Source organism: Apodemus sylvaticus, chromosome 4, assembly GCF_947179515.1.
Source record: "Apodemus sylvaticus chromosome 4, mApoSyl1.1, whole genome shotgun sequence".
NCBI classification, from domain to species: Eukaryota; Metazoa; Chordata; class Mammalia; order Rodentia; family Muridae; genus Apodemus; species Apodemus sylvaticus.
Genome location: NC_067475.1, coordinates 1,929,220 through 1,948,612, shown reverse-complemented (window position 1 = coordinate 1,948,612; position 19,393 = coordinate 1,929,220). Strand labels below are relative to the sequence as shown.

At 36.1% G+C, this 19,393-nt stretch overlaps 1 protein-coding gene across 1 annotated transcript in view; it reads right to left on the bottom strand.

Annotated features, from left to right (window-relative positions):
- Lrrc7 (leucine rich repeat containing 7) overlaps positions 1–19,393 on the bottom strand; it is a 412,448-nt gene that overhangs the window by 291,377 nt on the left and 101,678 nt on the right. Inside the window, exon 2 of the mRNA XM_052178844.1 lies at positions 12,743–12,945. Within this exon, the coding sequence (XP_052034804.1) occupies positions 12,743–12,945 (203 nt within the window). The remainder of the gene's footprint in view (positions 1–12,742; positions 12,946–19,393) is intronic.

Sequence of the window (19,393 nt, the reverse complement as noted above, 5' to 3'; positions counted from 1 at the left end):
ATCTTTAGTTGTCTTTCACTTTACAGTTTTCCCAGGATATTTGAGGTAAACTGTTTTCTCAGTGCTGGGGACTGAGACAGGGCTTTGCTTTTCAAGGTAGTTATTCTACCCCTGTACTACACTGTAGCCTAGGGTATATTATAATACTACATTAAACTACGGATCAAGGGTATGTGTGGGAATGCATATTATTTTGGAGTTCTATTTGGCTATACTTTTTGTGACTGGAAGTTATTATGATTGCTGGTTATCCAGAATTTAAGGAAGCATTTTGTCTCAGGAGAATAATCAGTATAGGTATGAACAATACTAGGTTGGATGGCATTTGATACAGAGTTTATACATGTTCTGCAGTGTCTATTGTTATTTCATTTAATTTTTTATATTCCTATAAACCATTTTACAAAGTTAAACTATAATTACTTGTACAATGAGTATGTGATAATAAGAAAGCTTTAGACTGACTGCTGTGCTAGTTCCTGTTGACTCAGATATTAACTTGACTTCCACGGGTGTGTGGACACAACAGAACTCCGTGCTTCATCCTGTGTCTATGGACACAGATCAAACACACAACATATATGTTATGTGAGCAGTTGCCACATCAACATCAACCTGTGTATGTGGTATAAAAGGAGGTACAGCAGATCATGGAACTGAGGTGTTGAGGTGGATGAGAGATTTGAGTGGGGTGCTGAGCTTGAGAATAGTTGCTACTGGAATCAAGCCGGAACTGGAAGAGCCCCACACCTATGGTGGAAGGGAGACATCAAAATGAAACCTTGTGTTCTGACCTGACGGAGGATCCAGTTCTGTATTCTGCATGACAGTGCAGTCATCCTGCCTTGGAATTCTACAGGCTCCTTCTCTCTCCCTCCCCCCCTCTCTCCCTACCTCCGTCCCCCTCTCCCTCCTTTCCCCCTCCTGTAAATAGAGTTGGAACTTTTGTCTGTTAGGGTCTTCCATACCAAGCCTGCTACTGAATTAGGTTTCTTCACAGGTTAGTGACACTGTTTCACTGACAAGTGAAAAAGCTGTTGTTATTAATGTTAATGAGAACATTGGCATGGTGCGTGTATTTTACAAGGTTCTCTGTAGTCAGCCCTTAATTATTTAGAACAAAGAAAAAGTGCCGTTCTTTCGGTTAAAGACAGCTGACATAGGAAAGACTCTATTGAGGTCATGGAAATTAAATGCTGCACAATTAATCTGTACTGTCAAAAAAGAAAGCAAATCTTTAATTCATCTACTTAAATTGTAAACTTAAATTGTAAATTGTAAAACAGAAAACTTTCTGGGCAATAATTCCCTCCTTTGTCTCTCTCAACCAACCAGTAAGGCTTCACTGTTGCCAGAAAAGCAGGAAGTTCTACAGAGAGACCCTCAGCACTTCTAAGTTTGACCAATTAGATGGCTAATTCAGTGCTGCCTCAGGCTCCTTATGGCAATGCCAAGTTGTCTCCTTGCATGGGAAGGCGAACTAGTTTCAGAAATTTATTTACACTAAATTTCTGCATAAATTGTAGAAAGGGTACCTGTAAAAATGATGTTTTTTTTGTTTTTTGTTTTTGTTTTGCTTTAAATCATTGTTGATTTATGGAAAAGATCACTTATATTTTGAAACATAGGACTGCCATATTTCAATTTATAGAAAGAAAAAGAGATCACTTTTGTGCTGTTTATGATGTGACAGCTAATGAGAGCCACAGCTGCTTGCAAAATGTACATGTCATACTCACATCCCACTCACATGTTTTATTACTTAATTTAAAACTGTAGAGAATTGCCACAAGGTCAGTTCATGAAAAAATTGAAAGAGGCAAAATATTTTTGTGAAGAACAAGATACTTTTCCATTTGTCACAGGAGCATTCTCAGGGTATGGTTCAAACTCAAGATGGCCTGACCCCAACTTGTGGTTTTTCAATGCACAACACCAGTGTGTACTCACATTGTCCAAGGAATGGTTCTTTGTCTTAGGAGTAGAGTCAGGGGTCTTTTACCTTTGTACTCCATATCTTTGACAAGACAATTAACAGAATAGGATTTTTGTCTCCATGTTCAGGTAATTGTGACCTCCAGAGCTTATTCATGCTCCTGTCTTAGAATTCTTCAATTATTGGTCTTTGTGGCAGGATGCAGCACACATAGACTCTCTAAGTGTTTTCTTATTTATTGTCTACTAACTTTTGGTAGTCAGCAGCACATAGTAGCTTACATAGTTGAGGAAAGATCAGTTCTATGAAAGGTCAAACTCACAATAGCTCTCAAGTAGGATCATGTTCTTTTAAAAGTTTGGAATGCCTTGACATCACAGAGCTTTTTGCATGGGAACAGGCCAGGTCAACCTCAGATTTCACAGCTTGCCTCAGGATTGGGGTACATGGCCTTCTTGCCTCTGCATTTACTCTTTATATTCTACTTTTGATACAGTCAGACTGTTTTTCATAAGGATCATTTATCTTGGTAATATCAGCTGAATTTTAAAATATATTGCAGAAGAAAATTAAAACTCTTCAATTTAGAACAGAAGGCTGTACCATTTTAGCCTCATTTCTCTTTCTTGCTTTATATACACACATACTGTGGAACTTTAATTCTTTAGCAAAGTCTGTTCATACCCTGATGTACAAATTTCTTATCTGAAAGGCTGCTACTCATTCTTAAGTCTTGCTTGCGATGTTATTACTTAGGAAGAGTGCTCCATTGAGCATTTCCAAAGTCCCACTGCTTGGTTGTGCACATCTGATAATGATGCTTTTGAACTCATGCTTTCCATGTTAACAACCATGTAAGTCTTTTGCATTCCCATTCCCTTGTGATGAGCAAATGACCTGACACATATCTGATGCTTAGCATTTCAATGATTCCTCTTACTACTTTTATTATTAATAAATGACATATTATTGTTGAATAATATCCATGTTGAGTTGAAAACTCATTTCATTTCTGGTATACCATCAGCGAATTCAGTGTTGCAATGAGCCTACCTGGGGTCAATGGCAAAGCATACTTGCTCATTGTAAGGTCCCATCACTGATTAGCTCCATCTACCATTGTCAACAACTGGTATTATGGACCTCACTAGATCTCATGTAATTTTAAAAAGAGAAGGCACAAAACTGGACTTTTGTGCAAAATCTAATTTTCTATATATTACCTGCTAACTCATTTGTAAAATGTCCCACTGCCTCTTTCTCAATCTCAGGATGAAAGCTTGTCTTGTATTTCTGGCCATGTTGGAATGGATCAGCCCCAGATCCCACTCTTTCCTGAAATATTAATGAAAATGTTGACCCAATAACCCATATTTTGCATCTAATATACAATCTATCAAGCTTCTTTTCGAAAACAACCCATTCCAACACCTTTCATGATTAAAGTCCTGGGAAGACTAGGGACATGAGAGACACATCTTAACATAATAAAAGTAATTTACTACAGGTTCATAGCTATAATCATTGTAAATGTAGAGAAATTCAAAACATTTCCACTAAAATCAGGATCAAGTCTAAGACTGTTAACTTTCTCCAGATGTATTCAAAATAGTGCTTCAAGGTTTAGCTAGAACAATAAGACAACCAAAGGAAATACAATTAGGAAAGGAAGAAAGACAAAGTATCCTTATTTGCAGATGATATTATTTGATAAATAAAACTGTTAAATAATGCACCAGGAAACTTCTATGGCTGATAAACATTTTCAATAAAGTATCGGGGTGCAATATCAACATGTAAAAATCGGTAGCCTTCCTATACACAAATGGCAAACTGAGCAGAAAGTCTGATAAACAGTGATCTCCACAATAATATTAAAAATAAAATATCTTTGAATAACTCTCACCATGTAAATTAAAGACTTGTATAATAAAAAGTTCAAGACATGGAAGAAAATAATTGAAGAAGACATCAGAAGATGGAAAGAAAACCACTTGTGCTTGCAGAATGGAAGAATTAATATGGTAACAAAGTCCATAGTACCAAAAGAATTTTATAGATTCTATGCAATTCTCAGAAATCCCAATATAATCCTCACAGAAATTGAAAAACTGATCTTAAGCTTTATATGGAAACAAAAGAAACCTAGGATGGCTAAAAGCAATCCTGAACAATAAAAGAACTCCTGGTGGTATCACCATCCCAGATTTCAAGTTATATTACAGAACTATAGTAATAAAAGAAGCATGGTATAGGCATACAAATAGACATTGATTAATGGAATAGATCTGAAGACCCAGACAAATTCACCCACATATGGACAACTGGTTTTTGACAAAGATGTCAACAAATGGTGCTGGTCAAATTGTATGTCTGCCTATATCAGATCAGAAATGGATCCATCCTCATTAGCACAAAACCAAACCCAAGTACCTCATTGTATACCAGATAGTCTGAATCCTAAGCAAAAGAATGTGGGCAGTAGGCATGAACTCATTGGTACAGGAAAGGACATTCTGCATAGGAATCAGAATAGTTACTAAGACCAACAATTAATAAATGGGAGCTCTTTCAAAATTGAATGCTTTTATTTCTTTAGTTTTTATGGTTTAAATCCTATGACATTTGATTATGTCTTTTAGTTCATGCATGTTGACTCAAATGTTAAACTATAGAGAGACTCTGGGCTGTAGTGTAGCTTAGGGGTACAATTCTGAGAGATTGAAAACATGCGTGCTACACCTTAAATTTGTATTAAAAACTGTGCTGTGTGCCAAGTGTACAAGTTTCAGTCCCCTCTAGCCTCATGGTGTTTCAGGTGACTTAAATTCAAAATGAGGCCAACAAAATATAACAAAAAGAGAGGCCAACAAAACATCTGGAAGAGTTGTATTGACATAGGAGTGCCTTTGGTTCAGCACACAGATGTTCATTTCCACATCCCTATTTAAAGTACATTACAAAGGATGCCTAGCAGACATATTTATGACTTTCAGTTCTTGTCATGTGACCTTCAACTGTAAACCTGAAGTTCATGCTCCTATTTTCTCAGTGCAATGTAGGAATGCCTCCTTCCACCATTTTAGTTCATTCAACTTTGGAACTTTCTTTCACACACCAAAGCCTTTATCATTTACACTAAATTTCAGTGTGCATCATGTCCCACAAACTGTTACTGTCTGCACCCATGTTTTCTCCTTCTTTGCTTGTTACAATGATTGGAGACATCTGCTTTTCTGAAAATCAGCCTTTGACATAGTCAGCAAATCTAAGTTCTTCTACTATGGCTCCCAATTAAGATAGCAGTTTCTGCTTCCAGCTTCTTTCTCCTTCTTTACTTTTATGTATACAAATGAGCTTCCACATTACCAACTGTAGCAAGGAGGTCCCATCTTTTCATTCAAAAATGTATTTGTTTTTATTTAATGTGTATGCATGTTTTGTCTGAGGTACCTACATGTACTAGGTGAGTATCTGGTGCCCTTTGAGGCCAGAAGTGTCAGATCTCTCATAACTATCTGGAGTTACAGAAGATTGTGAGCTGTCCTGTGGGTTCTGAGAATCAAACCTGAAACCTCTGCAGAAACAACAAGTTCTCTGAACCTGTGAGCCTCTTCATCACCAAATGTCACCAATCTTAACAAGAAATAGCAGTGCCCTGCTCTCATGGGCTTCTCTGGCTTGCTTCACTTCTTCCTAGTGACATCTCACCAGAGAGTCAGTACTGTTGGTTCTTCAGGTCCGTTCCTCACTTCAGTTCAACCTTGCGACAATACCTATTATTCCCATGTACTAAATACAATCCTCCTTCCTGTTTTTACTGTCATAGTCTCTGTTTACACTACAGCTTATTTTACTTTACATTTTTTTCTCTGCTTACATGACAACACATTTCTTTCTCCCACATCCTTAGTGATACTTCATGCTTATTTTCTAGCTCTACAAATGACTATTCTTTCTAGATCTTTCTCAGGACTTGATAGTCCATTTCCATTGACTAAGTTGTTTCCTTCACCTATGAAACATATTCTGAAGGGTTTTCTTTTCTTTTTTCTTTTCTTTTCTTGTTTGTTTTAGTTAAAACTTCATTGGTAGAGTTGAAGCCTGTGGCTTCCCCCTAAATTATACCAACCACAAACTCTTTGCTTTCACTTTTCACTGCTCATGCTGTATTCCCACCTCACCAAAATTGGCACTTGAAAAATAAGTCACTTCATATTCTTGTTTTTTTTAAATCCTTCACTTACACTTAGAATTAGATCTCAAATTCAGTTGATTTTGTCCATCAGTGCTTGCCAGCCTCCTGCCCTGTCTGCTCCACTCTTCCTCTCACTCATCACATGCTCTTTTGCAAGTCCGATGACTCCTGGCCTAGCACACCTATTCTCAGATCTTTCCTTGTGACCTCTCCATGTCATTCAGAATAGAACACAAAATGTCACTCTCTGGGATGTGCAGGTTGCCCTTTCAACCTGAACTGCCCTTTCAGAAAGTCTGCACTTTAATTTCATCAGGACGCCTGCTGTCCCGTTTGAATTCTTTACCTTTTACAATAAAATAAATTTTGTGAGAGAAGGAACTTGGTTTGTCCAGTAATGAATACTGGTTCCTTAAATAACATCTACAGAAAGCATGCAGAATAAACAAGTATGTCAACTTGTATACTCTACCTGAAGTCTAGGAGCTTATGTATGATTCGCTCCAAATGGCAACAGAGATTAGACCATGGGACTTTAAAATGTTTCTACCAGATTTACTATTCATGTGCAATTGATAAACACGAAAGAATGGGGTCCTCACGTAAAAGACGAAAAATATCTAGAAAATGCATGAAATAGACAAAGGACCATTGTTTACTGATACTTATGTGTAAGAGTAACAGCCATATTAAATTTTCCATGTGAAACATTTTAAGCAACAGTAGAGATCCAAGTAAGAAAATAAATCTATTATCTTCTCTACAAGAAGTGTTTATGTTAATTTGTCTCTCATTTTCCTCTGCCATATACTTGCAGACTTCACCTAAGTTCTCAGTTACTGTAAAATTATGGTAAAAATAAATCTGTCCACATGAATGCCAAAATAATTAGAAAGCATCTAAATATGATACTCTAAGAAAGAGATTAAACAGTCAATCATTGCTACATCTTTATTACTTAGAACACACATGAGACAGTTTTACTTTTAATATGGTTTTATATATTTAGAAAACACTACACTTTTATACTGAAAGTCAGAATATCGGGCCCCAGATATTAAAAGGAGGTAAGGAAGTTAGAGATGCATTCTTTTTTCTCATCTTTATTTAAATGAAGAGGCTTTCCTAGATCTATGTGGAAGATGATATTCACACAAAATGCCCAATTATGAACAACTCTATATTTATGGGAGACATTCAAAAGAATTATAGTCAGCATGAGGTAGTCAAGTAGATTTTTTTCATGGTCCACATTTCAAATTTATGGAATCTTTAATCTTGATCAAACCATTTTATAGTTATCAATTATGATGATTAATCTGTAAGTATAGAGATGTAAGTAGTTTCTTCTATTCAAAAGGATTTGTTTTTAGTAGTAGAAGGAAACAATCTGTTATCTTTCAAGTTTTCATAAACTGTAATCACTTCTACAAATTATCATTTCTCAACTTGTCATCTTCCATTGGTGTTTCCTTTGGATCACAGACTTCTCCCAACATAGGGAGTATCTTGGTCTTCAAATAATTGTATTTAAAGATTTAGCAAATATGGCTTTAGACTAAGTAGCAACTGTCAAAAATGAAAAGAGAATCTATATAATTGAAGATATGTGCTATGTAGGATATTGGAGAACACACTGTATATGATAAGTATGTGTGTATATAGATGAATAGGTGTATGTTTGAATGTGCATGGTATATACATGTTCTTATGTGTCTGTGGGTGTGCATGTCTGTGGTGTATGTGTGAGCTTGCATATATGGAAATTACCCCCTAATTATCACAACCATGGCATTCCTTATAAGGCATCCTATCCTCAGTAGGTATTATTTCAACATTGAGGAGTTTGAATCTTGGGCAGCTGACCCAGGTTGATAATTGTGCTGTAGAACCTGGAGAGTCTCCTTAAGTCTGTTTTCTGTACTTTCTACATGAAGTTCTTCAAGTTATTCTTAGTTTTATGAGCCAGGTTCATTTTTATCTAATATGGCCATAATAGACCTAACAGGAACAACTGTAAATCTATATTAAATAGTAAACTTATAGCCACTAATAGGCACATTTTTGTTTATTATAATTTTTTTATTATTTTGAAGAAGCAAATAAACCTCATTAAACAAGCCCTTTTCTTTATTGCAATTAGCCCTCCCCCCACACATGTGCACATTTAAATGTTGGTGCATGGGTGTGTGCACATGTGTGTGAAGGTCAGAGGTCAAAGTTAGTTGTCTTTCCTTATCATTCTTATTTTGGGGAACAGGATCTCTCATTAAATCTGGATCTCAGTGATTCAGCCTGACCAATTGACCAGTGAGTCTCTGGAATATGTCCATCTGAACTCCACCAGTTCTGGGGTTACTGATTCATGCTACTGTGCCCAGAATTTTACACAGGTGCTCTGGACTCAAACTCAGGCTTTTTGTTTGTGTGGCAAACACTTTACCAACTGAGCTTTACCAGCTGAGCTTCCTAGACCCCCAAAGTAAGCCATTTCTTTTATGTATCAGAGTTGGAGTATATTAAGAAACAGCTCTGACATAGATTTTAAACATGGGTATTATGAGAGAGGGAGAGAAGAAATGCTAAGATATTTTATGCATCCAAGATAAAGGCCTGGGCTTCTCCAGAGGGTATCCAGCTGCTTCTCAAGAGTCACAGAACACTTTGATTTTTTAAAAAGTCAGTTAATATATTCTGCAATATTTTGGTTTTTACGATAATTATACGAGAAGAAACCAAAGCCTGTACCCCAGGTGAAGAAGCTGTGGCTTCTGGGACTCAGTCTGTCTGAACAATATAACTACTAAATGACAGGGACTTTGTTAAACTAGGTATTTTCTTACTCAAGTCCTTCACACTTAGAAGACTGCAGGAGTGCTGAGCAACCGTGGCCATTGCTGTGCAGGATAGAGCACTGACAGCTACAAATGTTCCTTTTGTGCTTCTGTTCTTTTTTAAATGGAAATTAATTTGTATGTTTCTTAAATTTTAAAGATAGAACCAGTTATCCCACTTCCGGACATATCTAGAGAATGATATATCCTACCACAGAGATGTATGAACATCTGTTTATTGCTGCTCCATTCATGGTAACAAAAAAATTGAACAACCTGGATGGTTATCTACAAGTGAATGCATAATGAGAATGTGGTAATGTATAAAACAGAAGGTGAATTGGCTATAAATAAGAATAAAATGACAGAAATCTCAGAAAAACAGGTAGATCTAGAGGTATAACAATAATTGAGGTGAAAATTCAAGTCCAGAGAGTAAAATGCCAACCAGTGTTCTTCCTCAAATGCAGGCAAAGGACATACCAGTCACTAAAGAATGTACAAAGATAATTGTTTCAACTCAGTCTTAGTTTTTTGTTTTCTTGTGGTGGGCTTTATACTTATAAATTTATAAGCATAATTTATACTTATAAAAGTTCACTGAGTTCACTGAGACTCAAGTTCACTTGAGTTCAAGAGACCCAAGACTGGAAAATGTCTGAATGACTTTCCCTGTTGCTGTTGGGTGATCACTACTTAGAACTGTCACAGGATAATGCAAAATCTAACTTTAGTTGGATTCAGCATAATTTATGTGGGAACTTACTATAGCTCTGGCAGGGTAAATATTTGCTTTTTATTGTTTAACTTATAGGTCTTGCACTTACATTATCATCAGAAACCTGAACCTTTGTTCTGCCCTACTTACTCTCTGTATCAGAGCTGCTATTTTCCTTATGGAGGCCTTTCCAACCAAACAGTAGAGATAGGATCAAATCTGCATCCAGAATATAAATTCTCAGCATTTTAAATATTTTTGAGATTAGATTGCAAAGTTTGTTATTTTACCTATAAGTATTATTTATATTTTTGTAAATATAAAATTTATAAATATAAATATATGTATATAAATATATTTATATACTATACGATATAAATATAAACATTATGTAAATATAAGATATGTTACCTTATAACATTTATAAATATTTTTGTATTATTTCAAATTTAGTTCTATTATACTTTACATATGGTCAACTTGATTTAATTCACTATGTTCCCATTTTATTATTATTATTATTTATTTATTTTTATTTTCTAAATTCTTTGTTTACATTTCCAATGCTTTCCCCTTTCGCGGTTTCCCCCTCCCCATATGTCCCATAAGCCTTCTTCTCTCCACCTATTCTCTAATCACCTCCTTCCTTTTTCTCTGTCTTGATACTCCCCTACAATGCTGGTTCAAGTCTTTCCAGGATCAGGGCCCTCTCCTTACTTCTTCATGGGAGTCATTTACTATGTTAATTGTGTCTTGGGTATTCAGAGCTTCTGGGCTAATTAATATCCACTTATCAGTGATTGCATTCCATGTGCATTCTTTTGTGATTGGGTTACCCCACTTAGGATGATATTTTCCAGTTCCAATCATTTGCCTAAGAATTTCATGAATTAATTGTTTTTAATTGCTGAGTAGTACTCCATTGTGTAAATATACCACATTTTCTGTATTCATTCCTCCATTGAGGGACATCTGGGTTCTTTCCAGCTTTTGGCTCTTATAAATAAGGCTGCTATGAGCATAGTGGAGCATGTGTCCTTATTGCATGCTGGGGAATCCTCTGGGTATATGCCCAGGAGAGGTATAGCAGGGTCCTCCGGAAGTGTCATGTCCAGTTTTCTGAGGAACCGCCAGACTGATTTCCATAGTGGTTGTACCATCTTGCAATCCCATCAGCAGTGGAGGAGTGTTCCTCTTTCTCCACATCCTTGACAACACCTGCTGTCTCTTTTTAACCTTAGTCATTCTGACTGCTGTGAGGTGAAACTTCAGGGTTGTTTTGATTTGCATTTCCTTAATGACTAATGATGTTGAGCATTTCTTAAGGTGCTTCTAGGCCATCCGAGTTTCTTCAGGTGAAAATTCTTTGTTTAGATCTGTACTCCATTTTTTAATAGGGTTATTTGGTTCCCTGGGGGTCTAACTTCTTGAGTTATTTGTATATATTGGACATTAACCTCTATTGGATGTAGGGTTGGTGAAGATCTTTTCCCAATTTGTTGGTTGCTGTTTTGTCCTTTTGACAGTGTCCTTTGCCTTACAGAAACTTTGTAATTTTATGAGGTCCCATTTGTCAATTCTTGATCTTAGAGCATAAGCTATTGGTGTTCTGTTCAGGAACCATTTTATTATTAAATCACATTTTAGTCACAATTTTTCTCACATGTTGGCTTTTCTAAAATCACTTTTATTGTCTTTTACAGAGGTTTTAAATTTCAAGAATTAAGGTGCAATTTTCAGTTTACTAATTTATTTATGCATGTCTTTATACATGATTTTAATATAATGTATGCCAATTATAGTTTATTATTTTGTCAATATCTTTAGTTCTTCAAAATAAAAGCAAAGCAGTATTAAATTCAATATTAAATTACAAACAGAATTGGCTTATGTCCCTGTGGAAATAGTAAGGCTTTTGCACTTCTGCCTTTTACATTTCTACCCTTGACTCAGACCTTCTCTTCAAAGGTTAAGGATTATCTCTTCATGCTTTGCATTGCTAAAAATGAAGTCAGTCATTTTTGAAATAAGCATTAAATATTTTCAAACTTTGAAACATTTTTTAAATTCCACAATTCATAATCTCATGTAAAACAAATATTCAATAATTTTACTTTGATTAGCACAAATGAAATATTTAATAAACCCTTTTGTATATTGAATGCATTTTATTTCTTTATTTTTTTATTTATATCTCAGATGCTGCCCTCACAAATATATAAGTCCTTCACAAGTAAATATCAAGCTACTGCTCAAGATAGTGATTTACTTAGGTAACCAATAGGTGCCTCTAATCCTGAACTTCTTTGAATTGTGGCTTTAGTCACTTCTTAGTCATTTAACAGAAAATGAAGTCACATAAATTCTGGATTTCCTTATGGTGGCAGTGTGCATATGTAAAGATTCATACATATTTTTTGAAATATTTATTTTTTATTATTTTATTAATTATTATTATTAAATATGTTTTATTGAAATATTTTTACATAAAAACTCACAGATTCAATGTTTTCTTTATTTTCTGCCTATGCTAGGCAAGCACTACACCAACAAACTGTTCTATGCATGTTTGTCACTATAATAATCCTGTTAGTTAAATATGTTAGACTTAAGAAGAACAAAGGTTTAAAATAATTTTAATATATCATAAATTTACATTTTAAATTTATATCACATTTCATATTATCCCTCTCTTTTCTAAGTAAGAACACACCCACTGTGTTCTTGTGTATGTGAGTGGGGAACCCCAGGGTTTCACTTTATAGACTTGAAGAACTCACTTTGTAGCCCTGCTTATTAGTTACTAAGATGAAAGGCCTTGCTGTATTACCTGGATGGAAGGTATATGCATCAAATAACGTGAGGGCTGTACTATGCCATTTACTACTGTGATGGAAGTCTGTTTTGTGAGAGGCAGTGATGTGTTAATTACTGAATGGAAGGCCATCATGTCTCAATTACTAGGAATTGAGAAGGAAGCTTAACTATCACCATTCTGAATCTTGGCATTAGGAACTTGGCATTGACAGTGTGTCTTCGATTTTTTCAGAACTCACCTTGGGCAGCTCCTCAATCTGATTGGCATCCAGATAGAGCTCTTCTAGTGTGCGTTCAAAGTTGAAGACCTCCTTGGGCACTTGTTGCAGGCTGCAGTGGGAGTAATCCAACACTGAGATGATCTCTTCCTCTCCACGGAAGCAGCGGCATGGCACCAGGCGGCCGATGAGCTTCCGTTTGGTGGTCATCTCCAGGCACTGCACTGGGAGAGAACACACACAGGTGTTTAGTATTGACACTAAAGGAAGGTTTCATCTTCAGCCAAAAGGGTTGGCTATAATTCTACAGTGTGTATTGTCTACACAGGCCATACAATCATCACACCCTTGAGCTCTGTAACTGCCTCCAGATGTGAAATCAGGCACAGGGCAACTTCCACAGAACTTTTTGAAAGAGTATCTCATTTATTCAAAACTAGTCAAATTTTAATCCCAGAATTTATGATGTCTTTTTGACCCATAGATAGATTCCGCGAATAACTTTATTGTGGACTATTACTATTTTACATTCTCAAAACACTCTTCATGGAATCTATGATCTTGGAGCCATAGAATCCTGATTCACATAGAAGAAAAGATTTATAACCAGGTTAGACATTCCTAGAAAAACCCTGACACGACTCTTTTTGATTCCTCTAAGTTAAAATGAACAAAGGCCTTGCAGACTCACACAATGATACCATCAACACTAAACTTATTTTATAGGTTTTCATGTCATTTTCTCCCATGATAAGTTTTTGAGGGCCATGGCAGTACTTTATTCTTCCTGACATTTGTCTAGATGCCTAGAAAATGGTAAGTCTTATTGACTACAGAGTGATATATTTGCCACTCACACAGGACTATATGGATGAGTACATTAATGCATGGAATTATGTCCCTGATTGCTATCAGCTACTGATAACTGGCCTGAGCAGTTATCAGTAGATAACAGGCTTCATTTTTAACTAAAGGTCACTCTTCTGGTGTATGTGCCCTGGGAACAAAGGTGACATTGTTTCTTCACTGTGTGTTCTTTCCCCATGTACATATCTTGAATTCTTCAAGGAAACCTTGACTTATATATTCTTAAATATATAGCATTTTATATTTATCTTATTATACTTTCACACATATTATATAATATACAAGCAATATCTTATATCTTAAATACATACCACTGTAGTTTGATGACTACAGAATTAGTATCAAATGACTATTAACTCAAACTTTGCATTTCATTTGTTTTGTGTGTGTGTGTCTGTGTGTGTGTGTGTGTGTGCAGACCAGAGGTAATCTTCAGGTGTGATTCTTAGGAGCAGTTACGTTTTTTTTTTTTTTTTTTTGTTTTGTTTTGTTTTATTTTTCTGAGATGGGCTTCCCTTTAGCCTTAAACTTGCTGAATTGTCTATGCTGGCTTCCTGTAAGCCACAGGGATGCTCTTGTTTCTGCTTCCCCAGTGCTGAGATAAGAAACCTACTAAAATCTATCTTCCTTCCTTCCTTCCTTCCTTCCTTCCTTCCTTCCTTCCTTCCTTCCTTTCTTTTTCTTTCTTTCTTTCATGGGTCTTGGAATTAAACTCAGGAACTTATAAATTCATGTTTGTGTTACAAATTCTTTACCAAATGATCTTGATCTCTTTCTTCAGTCTGTTAATTATTCCTTTTTTTTTTTTTTGAGGAATAGAATTGTATTGCTGAGGGCATGAAGATGCCCTCATCAGTCAGGAGTGTTTCTGTTCTTGCAAAGGACCAGTGTTTTGTTTCAAGCACCAACTTTAGGTACTTCTGTAGGCATCTAGGCCACCCACACCCATACACACTCACATACACACATAGATGCACACAGTCTGTAAAAATGTATTGTTTAAATAAAAATTAATGACATTTATTTATAAAAATGCATAGCATTTTATTCTTAAAATTGCATAGTTTGACTCAGATTTGGAAGCAACCAGGCACAATTTATTTAAAAGCTGCTGGGTTTTTATTCAAGGCTGTCCTTATGCCTCCTTTAACTTCTGAAATTCATGCAAAGATATTCTTGGGACAAGTTGGTGAATAAGCACTTATATACTGTTTTTCACAATGGAGTCTGAAGAACACTGAAAACCGTAACAAGATGATTACTTCCCCTCTACCTTTTATCATTCCAACTCTGACCCTTCCCATTTCTAATAGTTACCAAGTTACAAGACTTGGTAACTATTGTTTTACCAAATTTTATTGAAATTGCTGGATTGTGGGATAGCTTTATGTCTCTACCTATCACATACTAAGAATCCAATAAGTGGCATTGTACTATCTACCTAGTAAATATAAGTGGAGTACTTTGCAGTCATAAAGATAAATGCTGATAGACTATGGTTAACATTGAATTGTTTTTATAAAGATTTGTTTATTTATGTGTATACCTGTGTGAGTTCACATAGACATGTATGTGTGTACAGGACTGCATACTTGTGTATAGACACAAAGCTGGAAGAGAGTATCTGGTGCTCTTCTTTATTGCTCTTTGTAGTTTTGTGGTGGAGCGTCTCCTGGGATTTGTGGCTAGAAGACAGCAAGCCCCAATAATCTTCTTGTCTCTGTCCCACTCATGGGTCGGGTAACAGATATGCATGGTGCATCTAGTGTTTAAATAAGCTTTAGGGTAAGAATTCCAGCCTTGATGACTGGGTGACAAGGCCTCCTAATCACTGAGACATCTTTCTAGTCCCTGAACTAGTGCATTGGCATATCCTTTGCCTATGTTTTTCTTTGTACCTTCTACTGATTCAGTTTTCTGCATTTCTTCTCTAGATGGGACCACACAGGTTTAATCTTCACTGAATCTTAGTACTCTGACAACACTATCTCCCTGCTTCATCTGGAACTTTTGTTTCTGTAGACCAATGCAGAAGCTTCCTTTACCCTCACTCTGTAGAATATGCATGCAGAAGCTTCCTTCACCATCACTCTGTGATTTCTAAAATTCCTTCCTGTGTTAGAGCTTGTATTTTCGGAATTCCATGTCTTCTTCCAAGAATTTATTCCCTCAGTTTGGTATAACATGGCTTCCATTTATTAGCTGAGAAAGGATGTATAGTAGGCACTTTTTTTTTTTTTGAGAACTTGCAATCTTGCTTATTTTACCTACAAAAGAGTAAAAGTTCATCTGGATATACATTTCTAGGTCAGAAATACTTTTTCTTTATAAATTTAGAAGCACATTTGTGGTAGCTTGTAAGGAAGCCCAGTTCCATTCCTATTTAAAGTCCTATTTCACACTCAACTTCTCCAGCATAAAGTTTAAAATTTTATCTCCAGTTTTAAACATTCGTGACAATGTGCTTTGCATGTGCTTGATTCTGAAGAGTTTTCCACTCTTGCAATTCTGCTGAAGTTTGTTATTTAATGGATGCTTTCTTCCCCTTTATCAGTAAGTATTCTTTCCTGCATATTCCTCACTAACTGGATGAGAAAACTTAGATATAGTCTACCAGTAAATTGATTATTCTCTAGTAATTTCTGTATCATTGTTCATTGACGCTATTTTTTCAGGGTGCCTTCTCAAGTTTATCTTCTAACCCTAGGGTAGTGATTTGTCTTAGTTCCAACAGAGTACTTCATACTTTATGAGAGTCTTATGCTGTATTCTGAATGTTAAAATCCCAGTTTGTGTGTCAGAGGGCCATGCTATCTTTGTTTCACTCAGAGGATGTTAACTATTAATTTATCTATTCCACCCTGTTCCTTCTGTAGCCCATGAGATCCAATTTGTTTGTTTCCTTTGGTCTTCATCTCTCAGAACAGAGGGTTTCCTTAAATATCTGGTGATCTGTGGCAGTCCTCCAATACTGAATGACTCTCTAAAAGGATAATTGATGCTTTGTGTGCATGACAAGTTTTATTTCAGAATGAACTGACAGCAAGCCAAAGAAAATTCTAAAGAATGTTCTGGTCATTTACCTGGTCTGGAGGTCTGGAAAAATGCTTCTCTACAGAGAAAATTTTCTTATATTCTCTCTCTCTCTCTCTCTCTCTCTCTCTCTCTCTCTCTCATCATATGTATGAGTATTTGTATGTATGTGTATTTAAATGTGCACATGATTGCAGAGGCCAGAGGGCAGAGGGCAGAGGGCAAAGGGCAGAGGTTAGCCTCTGTTTGCTCCTCAAGGCTCATTTATCTTGTACTTTGAGACTGGACCACACTTATTGGCCTAGAACTTATCAATAGAGCTAGCCTGGTAGGCAGGCCTAGGGGATCCTCCTGCCTTTTCCTCCCTATCCTGACATTACAAGCATTAATTTCTATACCTGCTATTTTTACATGGCTTCTGGGAATTTTACATGGGTTCAGGACCTCATGTTTTCATGGAAAATACTTAATTGGCCAAAGTCTCTCTAGCTACTCTTCAGTTTTTTGCATCTTAATTTGGAGTCTTCAATATTCATGAACTGGAAAATCAACTCTTGTTCCTTAGAGAGTATTTTATAATGTTGTTAGCAATGACTCTGCAATACATTTCCCTCTCTCCAGTTATTTATATTTATATCATCTATATTTATATTCTACTCTCTCTTCTAAAACCATGTTGAAGTTACCTACTAATATGTCCTCATGTCCACACACTAGGAAGAAAACATGTAGATAAATCAATAATGGCCATGTCTAAGGAACTTTCTAACAATGCCTTTTATTCTTCCAGTTCTTCCCCAGTTAACCTATGGTAGTTCTAAGCAGAAACATCACGGCCTTCTTTCTTCTATTAGCTCTTCTGATGTCATACTCTGACTTCATATTCTAACTTCACACTAATAACAACACATTTTGATATTGTTCTGGTCAATCCTCCCACATAGGCTCTCTACTCTAAGTCTATTGAGGGAATGCCATTTACACCAAATTTGTAGTCTATAGTGTTAGCTTGCTATAAAAATGCTGTGCTTCCAGTTGCATAATACCATTCACCTTTCTCAACACCCACTTCATTGACACAAGCTTAAAAGAAAGTGGATGTCTATAAAAAATAAGTGTCTTTAATAGATTTATTTTCTTCATCATTTATACTTTATGATCTGAGGATATCACAAGCAGCAATGTCTTCAGTGCTAAACTGATACTCTTGAAAGGGAGCTCATTGTGGTGGAGCCCTTGAACTCTAGAGCCAGCTGCCTAGGTATATGTGATCCCTAGCACATTATTCTAATAATATTCTTGACTTCATCATTGTGAAAACTACAGTCTACATCTAGGATAGATAATTTTATCTCCAAGTCTGAAGCCAGTACTGCTCCACCCAAACTTCTCAGTCTCAGGATGGTTCTACCACATACCTAGACTTTCAAGTCAGAGATCTCAGGATTGTGGCTGATTCTTATAGATCACTCATGTGATATTTTGCAGTCAACAAGCCATAATAACTAAATAACCTGAAGTTCCCTGAATCATGCATGTCTATCTTGAGAACTCCTCAATTCAAACTCACAGTATAAACATTTTCTGCATCTGTATCTACCTGTCTCTCCACAGTGCAATGATACTTTGAAGACACATATATGGGTGAGTGAGATGGCTCAGTGAGCAAAATTGCTATAGAATGCTGATGACCAAGACTGGTTCATTGAATCCATATAAAGTTGGAGGGAAAACTTACTACTGAGAGTTGTCCTCTGATGTCCTCTGACCTACACTTACATAATAATATATTGCATTTAATATATAATTTTATATATTTAAAGTTTATTTAATAATTATATCTTCAAGCTACTCTAAAATGAAAGCACAGACATGATTATTCATTCCCTTGTGACAGTACTTTATAATGCTCAAGATGACTCTCAAAAGAACTGCGATTTTAGCAAAGGTACCCCTAAGTATGAATTGGTGCTCTTCTTCTACATCATACTCAGCTTCAGGTCTTCTTGGTCCCACTCTTCACATCATCTCTTGTGTTCTCTTTATTTGAAAATAGATACTTTTTTTTTTATACAATCTATCCTGATTATTGTTTTCTCTCTATTTTTCCCAGCTCCTCCCTTCCTCCTCTCCCTCAGGATCCACTCCATTTCTGTCCTTCATAAGAGAAGAACAGGCTTCTAAAAGATCACAACCAAACCTGAAAAAAAATATAATATGCTGAAGCAAAAACTATCATACCAGAATTGGATATGGCAACCCAAAAGGAGGAAAAAAGTCCTAAGAGTAGGCACAAGACTCAGAAACTCACATGTTCTCACAGTTAAAAGTCTCATAAAAATACTAAGCTAATAGCTATAATATTTATTCAGAGGGCCTGGTGTAGACCCATGTAGGCCCTGTGCTTGATGTTTCAGTCTCTGTGAGTTCATATGCTCCTTGCTTAGTTGATTTAGAGGGCTTTGTTATTTTGGTCTCCTTTATTCTCGATGGCTCTTATAATCTTTCTGCTTCTTCTCTACAGGATTCCCTGAGCTCTGAGTCAAGCATTTGATGGAGACTTCCAATTTAGAGTTTCTTTCCACATCATGTTTGGCTGTGGGTCTTTTCCCCAATCTAATGCCAGATGATGGGAAATCTTGATGATGACTGTATTGATCTTTGAGTATTTATTTTTAGATCAGTAGTGTTTGCTTTTATTCTAGTATTCTTAGCTATGTAGACTGTGGTCTTTGGTCTTGTGGCTGGGTTGATGCCTACATTCTCTTTAGT